This window comes from Castor canadensis, chromosome 11 (genome assembly GCF_047511655.1).
Source record: "Castor canadensis chromosome 11, mCasCan1.hap1v2, whole genome shotgun sequence".
Lineage (NCBI taxonomy): Eukaryota > Metazoa > Chordata > Mammalia > Rodentia > Castoridae > Castor > Castor canadensis.
The window spans coordinates 105,867,147-105,879,360 of NC_133396.1; the positions used below are offsets into that span (position 1 = coordinate 105,867,147).

At 48.4% G+C, this 12,214-nt stretch overlaps 1 protein-coding gene across 1 annotated transcript; it reads left to right on the forward strand.

The window, feature by feature from the left end:
* The first annotated feature begins 116 nt into the window (after positions 1–116).
* Scamp3 (secretory carrier membrane protein 3) lies at positions 117–12,119 on the forward strand. The gene is made up of 9 exons (XM_020166187.2): positions 117–317; positions 662–739; positions 1,694–1,822; positions 1,903–2,023; positions 2,514–2,642; positions 10,418–10,577; positions 10,675–10,776; positions 11,294–11,411; positions 11,673–12,119. Exons 1-9 carry the CDS (start codon positions 252–254, stop codon positions 11,817–11,819), a joined length of 1,050 nt encoding a protein of 349 aa, XP_020021776.2. The 5' UTR covers positions 117–251; the 3' UTR covers positions 11,820–12,119.
* The last annotated feature ends 95 nt before the right edge of the window (positions 12,120–12,214 follow it).

A 12,214-nucleotide genomic window follows, 5' to 3' on the forward strand; every position in this document is an offset into this window, starting at 1 on the left:
TCACATGTACTTGGGGAGTTTGGTCGTGATTGAATTGGAAGTGTCACGTGGTGCACGTCCGTCTTTGCTGTTGACGAACAGCGCAGGCGCGACCCGCTTCCGCTGCAAGGAATCCTTGAAACTTCCGGTCAGTTCAGCCAATCGGTGCTCACAGACACCAGGCCGTTCGGTTGCTGCAGAGTGAGCGCTGAAGTCCACTGCCGCGGCAGGGGCGTGGAGGGGAGGGGGCGGACAAGACCTCAGTTGCAAACATGGCTCAGAGCACAGACAGCGGGAATCCGTTCGCCGAGTCCGGCGAGCTTGACAACCCTTTCCAGGTGACTTGTGACAGCCTCCTTTGGCCAGTGTGGCATATTCTTCCCGGTTCTATAGGATCGGGCTAACTACTATTCCCACTCGTGACATTTGATCCAGGGAAGTGCTGCCACGTGGGGGTTACTGTGACTCCAGACCAGCGGCCAAGGGGTCGGGGTGGGGAGGGTGGAGGGAAGCCTTGAAAGGAACAGATGCTGGCAATGTGAAATGATGGACTTGAAGCAAATGTTGGTACTACGGCGTGGTTCCAAAGGCACAATATTTGGGCCACAGGCAGTTTAGGAGGGTTTCCTAGGAGTTCCCCGGAGGTACCGAGTACCAGCTGAGCTCACATCTTTGCCCTCAGGACCCAGCTGTGATCCAGCACCGACCCAGCCCGCAGTATGCCACGCTTGACATCTACAACCCTTTTGAGAACCGGGAGGTGAGCTACTAGCAGGAGGTCAAGAAGGAGGAGAGGTGCCAATAAGCCCAGTCTGTCTCGGCTGTCCTGCATGCAGAAGGAAGAAACACTGTAGTCTTAACTCCCTGAAAGACAACAGTTTGTCATGGGAAGCATACTCTTTCTAGGGAATCTAGGGCCAAGGATCCATGTAGTTTGGTTGTAAGAGTTATTCCTAGGAGAACCTGGAGTCTGGTAGGGGGCTGAACCAAGGTTCTGTCTGGAAAGACTTCCTTGAAGAAAATCAAGTTAGGGGCTGGTGGGAGTTGGGAAAAATCTCTGCTTAAGTGAGTAGTTAGAAGGTAAGGAATGAGGAGGAATAGCCTGTTTGATTGGAATAGGAAAATGATGAGTTTAAGAACGTAAGGAAATGGATATGTAGGTATGAGCTTTGGGTCCTTGCTATGAAATTGAATATGCAGGGTGACAGGGCTGCTGCAAATCATGAAAGAGATCTCCAACATAAATTCAATACGAACCGGGCGCTAGTGGCTCACGCCTGTAATCCTAGCTACTTAGGAGGCAGCAATCAGGAGGATCATGGTTCGAAGCCAGTCCGGGCAAATAGTTTGTGAGATGTGAGACTCTATCATGAAAAAACCCTTCACAAAAAAGGGCTGGTGGAATGGCTCCAGGTGTAGGCCACAGGAAAAAAAATTTTTTTTTCAATACAAGAACTAGCTTCCTGGCTGGAGTTTGGGTGTGTACCTATAATCCTAGCACTCAATAGATTGAGGCAAGAGGATCTTGAGTTTGAGGCCAGCCTGAGTTACATAGCAAGACTGTGTCTCGTTTTTTATTTTTTTAAAGCTAGCTTCCTAACAATTGCACATGGACTGCTGCCTTAGGTAGTAAATTCTGATTCTAGACATTTTCAAGCAGATTCTAGATTCTCTGTTAGGGACTAAATTATTTCTAAGGCCTTTTCCCCAACAGCCCTCACCATCTTATGAGCCTCCTGCCCCATCCCCTGCACCGCTGCCGCTACCCTCAGCTCCCTCCATACAGTCCTCAAGAAAGCTCAGCCCCACAGAATCCAAGAACTATGGCTCCTACAGCACTCAGGTGAAGGGGATATGTGCAGTTGGGGGCCAGGGAGAGGGCCAGTCCTTGGACTCACACCTTTTTCTGCTCATGCTGGGCAGGCCTCAGCTGCAGCAGCCACAGCTGAGCTGCTAAAGAAACAGGAGGAGCTCAACCGGAAGGCAGAGGAGTTGGACCGCAGGGAGCGAGAGCTGCAGCATGTTGCCCTGGGGGGCACGGCCAGTAAGTGGGCCCTTGATAGGATGAGGAAGAAAGAGCATTTGATAGTTTGGAAGGAGCAAAAAAAATGTCTTAAGAGCTTGGGCTCTGCAGTCAAACTGTTGAATTGTAGGGATACCCCTTATTAACCATGAGCTTTTAGGCAGTGAGTTAATTTTTCATACCACAGTGCTGGAGATCTGAGCTATGCCCCCAATGTCTTGGGTACTTAATCTTGAGCACCTCAATTTCCTTATTTGTAAAATGATAAGTACATTTCTGTATGTTTGACAAAATTGTTGTGAGGGTTAAACAAATTCATATATGCAATCTTGGCCCAATGCTTAGATGTTGCAAAGTAATAATATTTGCTTTTACTATTATTTTTTTCTACTCTTCTTTGCCTGTTTGTACTCGAATTGAGAGGTTTTAGGAGGGAGGGAAAGTGGAGTGATTTCCTTATTGGTCTCTGCCTCACTCCTGAGATCTTCCTGGTTTTCTTTGTGCCTTATAGGTCGACAGAACAATTGGCCCCCTCTACCTTCTTTTTGCCCAGTTCAGCCCTGCTTTTTCCAGGACATCTCCATGGAGATCCCCCAAGAATTTCAGAAGACAGTATCCACCATGTACTACCTCTGGATGTGTAAGTAGTGAGAAATATTTTTGGGGAACATTGTAGATCTCTTCAGGGTTCTGGAGCCCATTCACTGAAAACCAGACATTTCACTTTTCAGTATTTGCATATAAGGACAATTCCTGCAGTGATTTTCCTAGATTATCTTTTTATTGTGTTTAGAACTTATTTGAATTTATCCTACTAGCAAGTGTATGTTCTTGAACCATTCTTTTCTTTTTGAGATAGGGTCTTGCTTTGTAGCCCAGGCTCCCTAGAACTTATATGAAGCCCATACTAGCCTCAAGCTCACAATTCTCCTGCCTCAGCCTCCCAAGTACTGGGATTACAAGTGTGTACCACCATACCTGGCTATTAAGTGTGTTCTTACTTCTTTAAAAATTTTTGCAGGACTGGGTGCAGGTGGCTCAGGCCTGTAATCCTAGCTACCTAGGAGGTTGATCAAAGCCAGTCCAGGCAAATAATTCCCAAGACCACATTTCCAAAAATAACCAGAGCAAAATGGTCTGAGGTGTGACTTAAGTGCCTGCTTTGCAAAGCATGAAACTCTTGAGCTCAAACCCCAGTCTCATTAAAAAAAATAAATAAGCTAGGCACTGGTGGCTCATGCGTGTAATCCTTGCTATGGAGGAGACAGACATCGGGGGATCACAGTTCAAAGGCAGTCTGTGCAAATAGTTCACAAGACCCTATCGAAAAAAAATAAAACATTACAAAAAAGGGCTGGTTGAGTGGCTCAAAGTGGAGGCCCTGAGTTCAAAGCCCAGACCTCCTGCAATAAAATGGATAAGTAAATAATATAAAATAAAAATAAATAATAAATAAAAATTTTTACAGGGGTGTTGGTTATAGTGGCTCACACTTTTCATTCCAGCTTCTCAGAGAAGCGCAAATATGAGGATGGCAGTCCAGGCTGGCCAAGACATAAAGCAAGACCCTATCTCAAAAATAACCAATGCAGGGGGAAGGGAAAGAGGAAGAATAATGGAAGGGATGAGTCAAACTGTGGTGTGTTGTATGCATATATGGAAATGTCACAATAAAACCTCCTGTACAGCTATTATATGCTAATAAAAGTGTTAAAAGATAATAACCAATACAAAAAAGGGGGAGGGCTAGAGGAGTGGCTCAAGTGGTATTGTAGTAGGGAGGAGGGGAAGACGTGGAAGGAAACTGAAACTTAAACTGAACCTGAAAACAGTCATATAGTACTGAAGATGAAGTAGCCAATGAAATTACAGGTAACCATATATGGCTTAAACTTTGCTTCTCACTTCTGTAACCTGCTTGTAAGGGCATGTAAGGCAAAGAAGCCCCTCTGTTCTTGGGGCTCAGCTCAGCCTTTGGAAATGAATCCGCTGAGTTGCTGCCAGCATGCTAATAAACATTGCTTCCCGAAAAGCCTTGGTGTCCCATTTCCCTGCTTGAATATCCTGCAACATTTGTGGGAGCTCAGACTGGGATTTGGAGATGGTGTCTTTCACCTCCTTGTCACCGGGACTCTACATCCCTGGCTTGTCAGGAGAGCCATTCCCGCCAGGTGCCAGAGAGAGTCACTTCTCCAGGTGCACCAGGGAGTGAGTCTTGGTTGTACAAAGGAACCCAGAGAAGGCTCGGGAATCAATTGGTAGCCCCTCTCGTCAGACTAGTAAGAACCCAGTTTCAAGTAATAGGCCTGCCTTTGGAAGGCAGAAGGGGAGCCTGATCACCTCCCAGAGACACCCAAGTAGCCCTGTCTGGTGTGAAATTGTATCTCTCAGGTTAAGGGAGCAGGGTGGAAGAGTGTGTGTGTGTGTGTGTGTGTGTGAGAGAGTGTGTGTGTGTGTGTGTGTGTGTGTGCGTGTTTGTGTGCGTGTGCGCGCACGTGTGTGTATGCGCACATGCGCCTGAGATGTAATCTGGCTACAAAGCAGGTGAGGACCCTGTATAGGTACAATTCCTGGCCAGGCGACGATCCAGGTCACCAATAAGGGGCACATATTGTTCTTCCCTGTGTGTCGGAGAAGAGGACCCTTTACCTCTCCTCTGAGACCCCTGCCCTTCTGTGTCTGTTTTGACATCTGGTAACAGGAAAAAACTGGTGGAAGTCAGAGTAAGGACACCCCCTTGGAGTGTATGCTTAAAAACTTTAAAAATGGATTATTTTATTTTATTTATTTATTTTTTTATTATTTAAAAACTTTAAAAAAGGAGACTATGCAGTCAACTCCTAACAAGCTTAGGATCCTTTCTGAATTAAATTAGCCCACTTTTGGTGTAGAGTGGCCCCCAGAAGGGTTGATAGATAAAATTGTAGTCAGTGAAGTTTATAGGGTAATTGTAGGGAAGCCCGGACACCCTGATCAGTTTCTCTACATTGATTGCTGGCAGGATGCAATTCTCAACTAGCCCGCATGGCTAAAGACTTTGTCTGGAAGAAACCTGTAGGATCATGGTAACTAGGGTTGCCACAACTCCCAAGTATAGGGAGAAGTCAAAGGAGCCTATACTGGCCAAGGAACCTGAGGAAACACCACTGCCCTATGTGCCACTTTATCCACCCCTGCCACTGGCACCCAGTTTTGCACCCTCGCTTTTGACACCAGATGGGGAATCTTGAGGAACAGTCGTACCTGTAAAATCTGGCCTGGAGGCATGTGGAGCCTCAACTCCCCTGACCTCCCTGAGTCCTATGGACCTCATGCCCACTCCAAGTCTGACAGTTCTCACCCTACGTCCCCCATTCAATCAGGGGTATCCAACCAGTCCCCATGAGGACCCCTGTCCTCCTCAGACTCCCGCCACCCTGCAGATGCCCCTGAGGGAGGTCTGAGGCCCAGTGTATTATGACTGGTATGGTCAAATACAAGGAGGAGGACAGACATTCATCTACCAGCCCTTTACCACCATAGACCTCCTGAACTGGAAACATAATACTCCCTCCTTCACAGAAAAACCTCAAGCACTGATTGATTTAATGCAGTCCATCATCCAAACTCATAAACCCACCTGAACAGACTGCTGCCAACTTCTTCTGACTGTATTCAATACTGAAGAGCGACATTGTATAACTTTGGCGGCCCTAAAGTGTTTGGAAGATCACTCCCATGCAGGCACCTTAAATGCCCAAGCCTATGCTCAGGCTCAGTTCCCCGAGGAGGACCCCCATCAGAACCCCCATCAGGACCCTAATGATGACTGAGACTACCAGCAGCTTGACTGATATCAGGAGGCATTATTGGGAGGCATGAAGGAAGGAGGGAAAAAGGCCAGGAACATGAGCAAAACATCCTCCAAGGACGAGATGAGAGTCCCAGCCAGTTTTATGAGTGTTTGTGTGAGGCCCTCTGCTTATACACCCCTTTTGACTTGGAAGCCACTAAAAACCAGTGGATGATTAATGCCACTTTTTCGCCTTATGCCCAAGGGGACATGAGGCAAAAATTGCAGAAATAGAAGGGATTCACTGGAATGAATGCCAGCCAGCTTTTGGAGGTAGCCATGAAAGGTTTTGTCAGTCAAGATCAGGAGGCAAAATGGAAGGCCAACAGGAAGATGAAAAAGAAAGTGGACCTCCTTGCTGCAGCTGTTGTTGAATGGTCAGGCAAGCCTCAACAGGCTGGTCCAGGCAGAGGCAAGGGCAACCACCGTGGACAGCAACCAGTACCCCTGGGATGCCCCTGCCCTAGGGAGGAACTAGGGCAAGATCAATGTGCCTACTATCACCAGGATGGGCAGTGGAAGAATGAATGTCCCCAATGGGCCAGGGACTCCCAGAAGACCCCTAAGACCATGGGCAGAGGCTGAGTTGTCAAGGGAAAATACCAGCCTAACCTCGGGGAAGCCAGCTCCTGGGAGCAAAACACTGTTGGACCATCAGCCCTGGAAGGCTATGAGGAGGGATAGGACAGACGGAGCTCCATTTTACTAGGTCCCCACAAGCCTATGGGCCAAATGAGGATAGGGGGCCATCCTGTTGACCTCATGGTGGACACAGATGCAGAACACTCACTTGTGACCCAATCAGTGGGCCCCCTTTCACAAAAGCACACAAACTATTATTGGGTTACAGGGAACCTGTCCACTGCCCCTTCTTAGTGTCTAGACAATGCAGTCTTGGGAGCCATGAAGTAATGCAAGAACTTCTTTATCTCTCTCCCCAATTGCCTTGGGCCTATTATGCAAACTGAGAGTACAGATAACCTTTGATTCTGATGGCACAGAAGCCTTAAAACTGAGAAGACCTGAGGGGCAAAGATTAACTCTCACGGTCACACAAGAAGAGGAATGGCAGCTCTGTGCCCCTGAGGGAAGACCTCCTGAGATTCCTGAGCATCCCCTCAAGATTCCAGGTGTATGAGCTAAAGATAACCCCCAGGACTGGCCCGAAACATGCCCCCAGTCTTGGTGGAATTAAAGCTGGGAGCCATCCTCCTAAGCCAAAAGCAGTACTTCATTCCCTGCAAGGCCCAGGTTGGAGTTCAAAAACACCTTGACAGACTCCTAAAGTATTGGATCTTTCGACTGTGCCAGTCATCCTGGAACACTCCCTTATTACCTGTCCAAAAACTGGGATTGGGGATTTTAGGCCAGTTCAGTACCTCCAGGAAGTAAATTCAGCAACCATCATTCTGCATCCCATGGTCCCAAATCCCTATACACTTAGGCCTTGTCCCAGAAGAGGCAAAGTTTTTTACCTGCCTAGATCTTAAGGACACATTTTTCTGCATCCACCTAACTCCCAGAGCCGGCCTATTTTTGCCTTCCAGTAGGAAAATCCCAATAATGGAGAAAAGGAGCAACTAACATGGACTCAGCTGCTGCAAGGTTTCAAAAACCCTCACTATCTTTGGAACTGCCTTGACATCTGACCTCAAAGCTTTCTCAGCCAATGAGCACAGCTGCGCACTCCTTCAGTAAGTGGATGACCTCCTGTTGGTGGGACCAACTCAGGAGGACTGTGTGGAAGGGACTCGCCTCCTTCTCTCTCTTTTATGGGAGGAAGGATACAAAGTTTCTTGGAAGAAGGCCCAGATTTGCCAAAACACCATCAAATACCTTGGCTTTCACCTGTCACACAGGCAACTCAGGCTTGACTCTGAGAGGAAACAAGCTGTCTGTTCCATTCCGACCCCCTTTGGGAGCCATAGGTTTCTGCCAAATCTGGACCCCCTAACTTACCTCTCTTAGCTAAGTCCCTCTATGAAGCCACAAAGGGTGGAGAAGTGGAACCCTTGGTATGGGGGAGGAATAATGAAAAGCCTTTAGAGAAATGAAGAGGGCGCTCCCAAGTGCCCTGCCCTAGGCCTCTCAGATGTGACAAAGCCCTTTTTCTTGTATGTCCATGAGCAAAAGGGGACAGCTATCGTGCCCTAACCCAGCTACTAGGCTCCTGGCATTATCCAGTAGCTTTCTTGTCAAAACAACTCAATGCCGTTTCCCGAGGCTGGCTGCCTTGCTTGTGTGCCCTGTCAGCCACCACTGTCCTGGTGGCAGAAGCAGACAAGCTCACCCTAGGGCAAGAACTCACTGTTTGGGTTCCTCACTTTGACTCTCATGGAGTATAAGGGAAATTATTGGCTGACCAACTCTTGGATGGTCAAATACCAGAGTATGCTACGTGAAAACCCGCACATCTGGCTGGAGGTGTTAAGACTCTAAACATGGCCACTCTATTGCTGGTTGACTTGGGGCCCCCAGAACATGATTCCTTAGAGGTCATGGATGCAGTTTTCTCAAGCTGGCCAGGTCTAACTGACCGCCCATCAGCCATCTGGATGTTGAATATTTCACAGATGGCAGCACCTTTGTCTGGGACAGCATGTGCTTTGCTGGGTATGTGGTGGTAACTCGACTCAGTCAGTAAAGCCCTCCTGCTGCCGGTTGGAACTTCTGCACAAAAGGCTGAACTTAATCACCTTCACACGGGTGTTCCAGCTTGCTGCAGGAGTACAGTTAAACATCTGTGCTGACTCTAAATATGTCTTAACAACTATTCATGTCCACGGGGCCTTATATAAAGAGAGGGGACTTGTTAACTCGGGAGGAAAAGGTATCAAGTATGGACACGAAATCCTTGAACTGCTAATGCTGTATGGGCCCCTAAATGGGTGGCAGTTATACACTGCCAAGGGCACCAAAAGGGAGATGCAATAATTGCTTAAGGAAACCAGAGAGCTGACAGGCCAAACAGGCAGCCCTCACTAGGGGACCAGCCCCAACTGCCCTAACAGCTGCCTTCCCATATCCCTTAGCTGAATTGGACCCATGCTACACACCACAGGAACAGGCCTGGTTCAGGACTGAGAAGGGAAGCTTTCTACCGGACTGATGGTGAAGTTTGCTGATGGTCGCATCGCCATCCCTGAGTCAATGGCTCCCACATTTGTCAAGCAGTTCCACGAAGGAACCCATTCAGGGCAAATGATCCTCAAGACCACCCTGCCAAGCACTTCTATGTCCCCCAGCATAAGTAAGACAGTATGTGAAAGATGTAGCCTATGTGCTAGACACAATCCCTGGCAAGGGCCAAGGACGCCACCCCAGGTGCGGAGTGTTGGTGGAACTCCTCTTGAAAACTTGATCATGGACTTCACTGAAATGCCACAAGCTCAAGGATGCAAGTATCTATTGGTGTTGGTCTGTACCTTCTCAGGAAGGATAGAAGCCTTCCCCATGCGGAATGAGAAGGCCTGGGAGGTAGCCAGATGCCTGCTAAAGAAGATCATCCCTTGGTTTGGGATATCCCTGTCTATTGGGTTGGATAATGGGCCAGCCTTTGTGACCGAGGTGGTGCAGCTGGTAGCTAACCACCAGCTCAGGAATCTGCTGGAAGTTGCATACAGTCTACTGCCCCAAAGTTCAGGAAGAATGAAATGTATGAATAAAATTACAGCTGGTCAAGAAACCCATCTACAGTGGGACCAGCTACTATCTATAGAATTACTAAGGATTAGGTCAAGTCCCACAAAGTTGACAGGGCTTTCACTCTTTCAAGTCCTTTATGGATGCTCACCCCCCCACCTTAATCAAGTGTATACAAGGGGACCTCAAAGAAATAAGTGACTTCACCTTGAGACAAGAAATGCAGGCCCTCAGGTCGACTCTCTTGAAAATCAGTGACTGGGTCTGGGAAAGACTTCCTGTTAGGGTTAGTGGCTCTTGTCTTGGGAACATGTTTGCTACTACCCTGTCTGGTTCCCCTGGTATTATGTTCTATCAGGACCGTTATGGAGGCTACTATAGAAAGGAAAACAGCTGCCCATGAAATGATGCTGTGGAAATACCCCTAAATCAGGATGATGCTTTTTGACCTTAGATGGGTCCAAGCATCAAAGAGGGGGAATTTTGTAGTGGTGAGGAGGGGAAGACATGGCAGGAAACTGAAACTTAAAGAAACTGAACCTGAAAATGGTTACATAGCACTGAGAATGAGGTAGTCAGTGGGTTAAACTTTGCTTCTTGCTTCTGTAACCTGCTTGCAAGGGCATATAAGACAAGGCCCCGTTGTTCTTGGGGCTCAGCCTTTGGATGTGAATTTGTCACAACATTTCAAATCACCTGCCTAGTAAACACAAGGCCCTGAGTTCTCCCTTCAGTATCTTTTAAAAATGTAAAAATCTTTGTAAGGGGATTACACGTGATTGATATTTGCTTGTTCTGTGGTTCTGTGGGGTTGATTTCACCAAGGCAGGAGCTGCCTTCCTTTCCTTATGCTAATATTTTGTTGAGGGTGATGGGATGGGAGTGAAGAAGGCTTTATTGCGATCCAGAAGGACCTGCCATTCTGTCCCTCTGTCCCTTAGGCAGCACTCTGACCCTTCTCCTGAACTTCCTCGCCTGCCTAGCTAGTTTCTGCGTGGAGACCCGCAACGGCTCAGGCTTTGGGCTTTCTCTGCTCTGGGTCCTCCTTTTTACTCCTTGCTCCTTCGTCTGCTGGTACCGCCCAATGTATAAGGCTTTCAGGTAAGTGAAAGGTTCAGTGGGGACCTGGGTTGGGCCCCCCCATCAGCTCCTCCGGCTCTAATTCTTCTCCCTTCCTCCCTTTTTTTTCTCTTTGCAGGAGCGACAGTTCATTCAATTTCTTCGTTTTCTTCTTCATTTTCTTCGTCCAGGATGTTTTCTTTGTCCTCCAGGCCATTGGCATCCCAGGTTGGGGATTCAGGTCTGTGAGGCTGCCATCTATTCCCACCCCTCCCTTCCCACTCTGCTAAACAAGCCAGGTACTCGGGTAGGAGTTGTCCAGCAAAAAGAAATGTGTGGGTTTTTTCCCCTTAGGAAGCACTAGTTTAATGAGAGAGAATATGTGCTTAGTATAGAGAGCCCAGACAACTTTAGACAGGCAGATTGAAGGGAAGAAGACTTCCTGAAGGAGGCTTACGTAACCATGGTTGAAGAAGGGAGGGCACATCTTCAACAGAGAGGGTCTGTTTGGAGAGAGGATGCCCAGAAGAACTTAGAGAGTTAGGAGTTAATGGTTCAGAAACTGGAGTTAAACTCTGAAGAGAGTGGATATAGTGGGGATTGTGGCTCATGTAATTCTGCCAGGCTAGTGGGGGAGTGACCACTGATGGAGGGATGGGGAATAGGGCATATTTGTCACCTACCCAGTGGAGAAACTGGGAAAATGGCGGCCCTGCTGTGAGCAGCCCCTCCTCACCAGCACATGCTTTTCCCCACAGTGGCTGGATCTCTGCTGTGGTGGTAGTGAGGACCAACACAGCTGTAGCTGTGCTCATGCTGCTGGTTGCCCTGCTCTTCACTGGCATCGCTGTGCTGGGAATTGTGATGCTAAAGCGGGTGAGGGGCAGGGTGGAAGGTGGGGCCAGGAGGGTGAGATCATGGGTCCCTAGGGTCGGAGTGGAACATTCAGAAGGAACTTGGGCGTGCCATTCTGAGGGGCTGATTCTCAGCTAATGGACATCTGGGGTGTGTGTGTTGGGAGGGAGGGTCAGAGCCCGGAAGGAAAAGCAAGAACAGCAGGCTGGTAAGTGACGGTGGTGTCAGGTTGTAGGCAGCAGGGGCTAGCCTGTGCTATAATTCTCTGCCCTCTCCTTGCAGATCCACTCCTTGTACCGCCGCACAGGTGCCAGCTTTCAGAAGGCCCAGCAAGAATTTGCTGCTGGTGTCTTCTCCAACCCTGCAGTTCGAACTGCAGCTGCCAATGCAGCCGCTGGGGCTGCGGAAAATGCCTTCCGGGCCCCATGACTCCTCACTGGGATGCCCTGCCACTTGAGGAAGCTGACATAGCCTCCATCCCTGAAGTCTCTAGGACTTGGGGAGACATCACTACTTGATGGCTTCTCTGTGGTGCCCCCAATTCCACAGCCATGGATGCTGAACCTAAATTGGGGGTATGGGGAGCCCACTGTGACCTAGTCGCTGCTCACTCTTCCCCTCCAGTCAGGCCACACAGCTGCCACCCCTCACATTCCCCGATCCAACTTCCCTCTGCTGTGCCAACGCTGTTGCTTCGGTTATTTAAATAAAAAGAAAGTGTAACTAGAACTCACTCCCTGATTTTTTTAAATTTGGAATTAGGTCTTATGAAACAGAAAGTGTGGTGGGTACTACAGTGGAAGCAGAACCGTGGGCTCCGCAGG

Bases quoted from the DNA above. Each gene is read 5' to 3' on its own strand.
- Scamp3 (XM_020166187.2), top strand. From the start codon at position 252: ATGGCTCAGAGCACAGACAGCGGGAATCCGTTCGCCGAGTCCGGCGAG. The intron at 318-661 runs GTGACTTGTGAC...CTTTGCCCTCAG, and splicing joins AGCTTGACAACCCTTTCCAG to GACCCAGCTGTGATCCAGCA. The intron at 10,777-11,293 runs GTCTGTGAGGCT...TTTTCCCCACAG, and splicing joins ATCCCAGGTTGGGGATTCAG to TGGCTGGATCTCTGCTGTGG.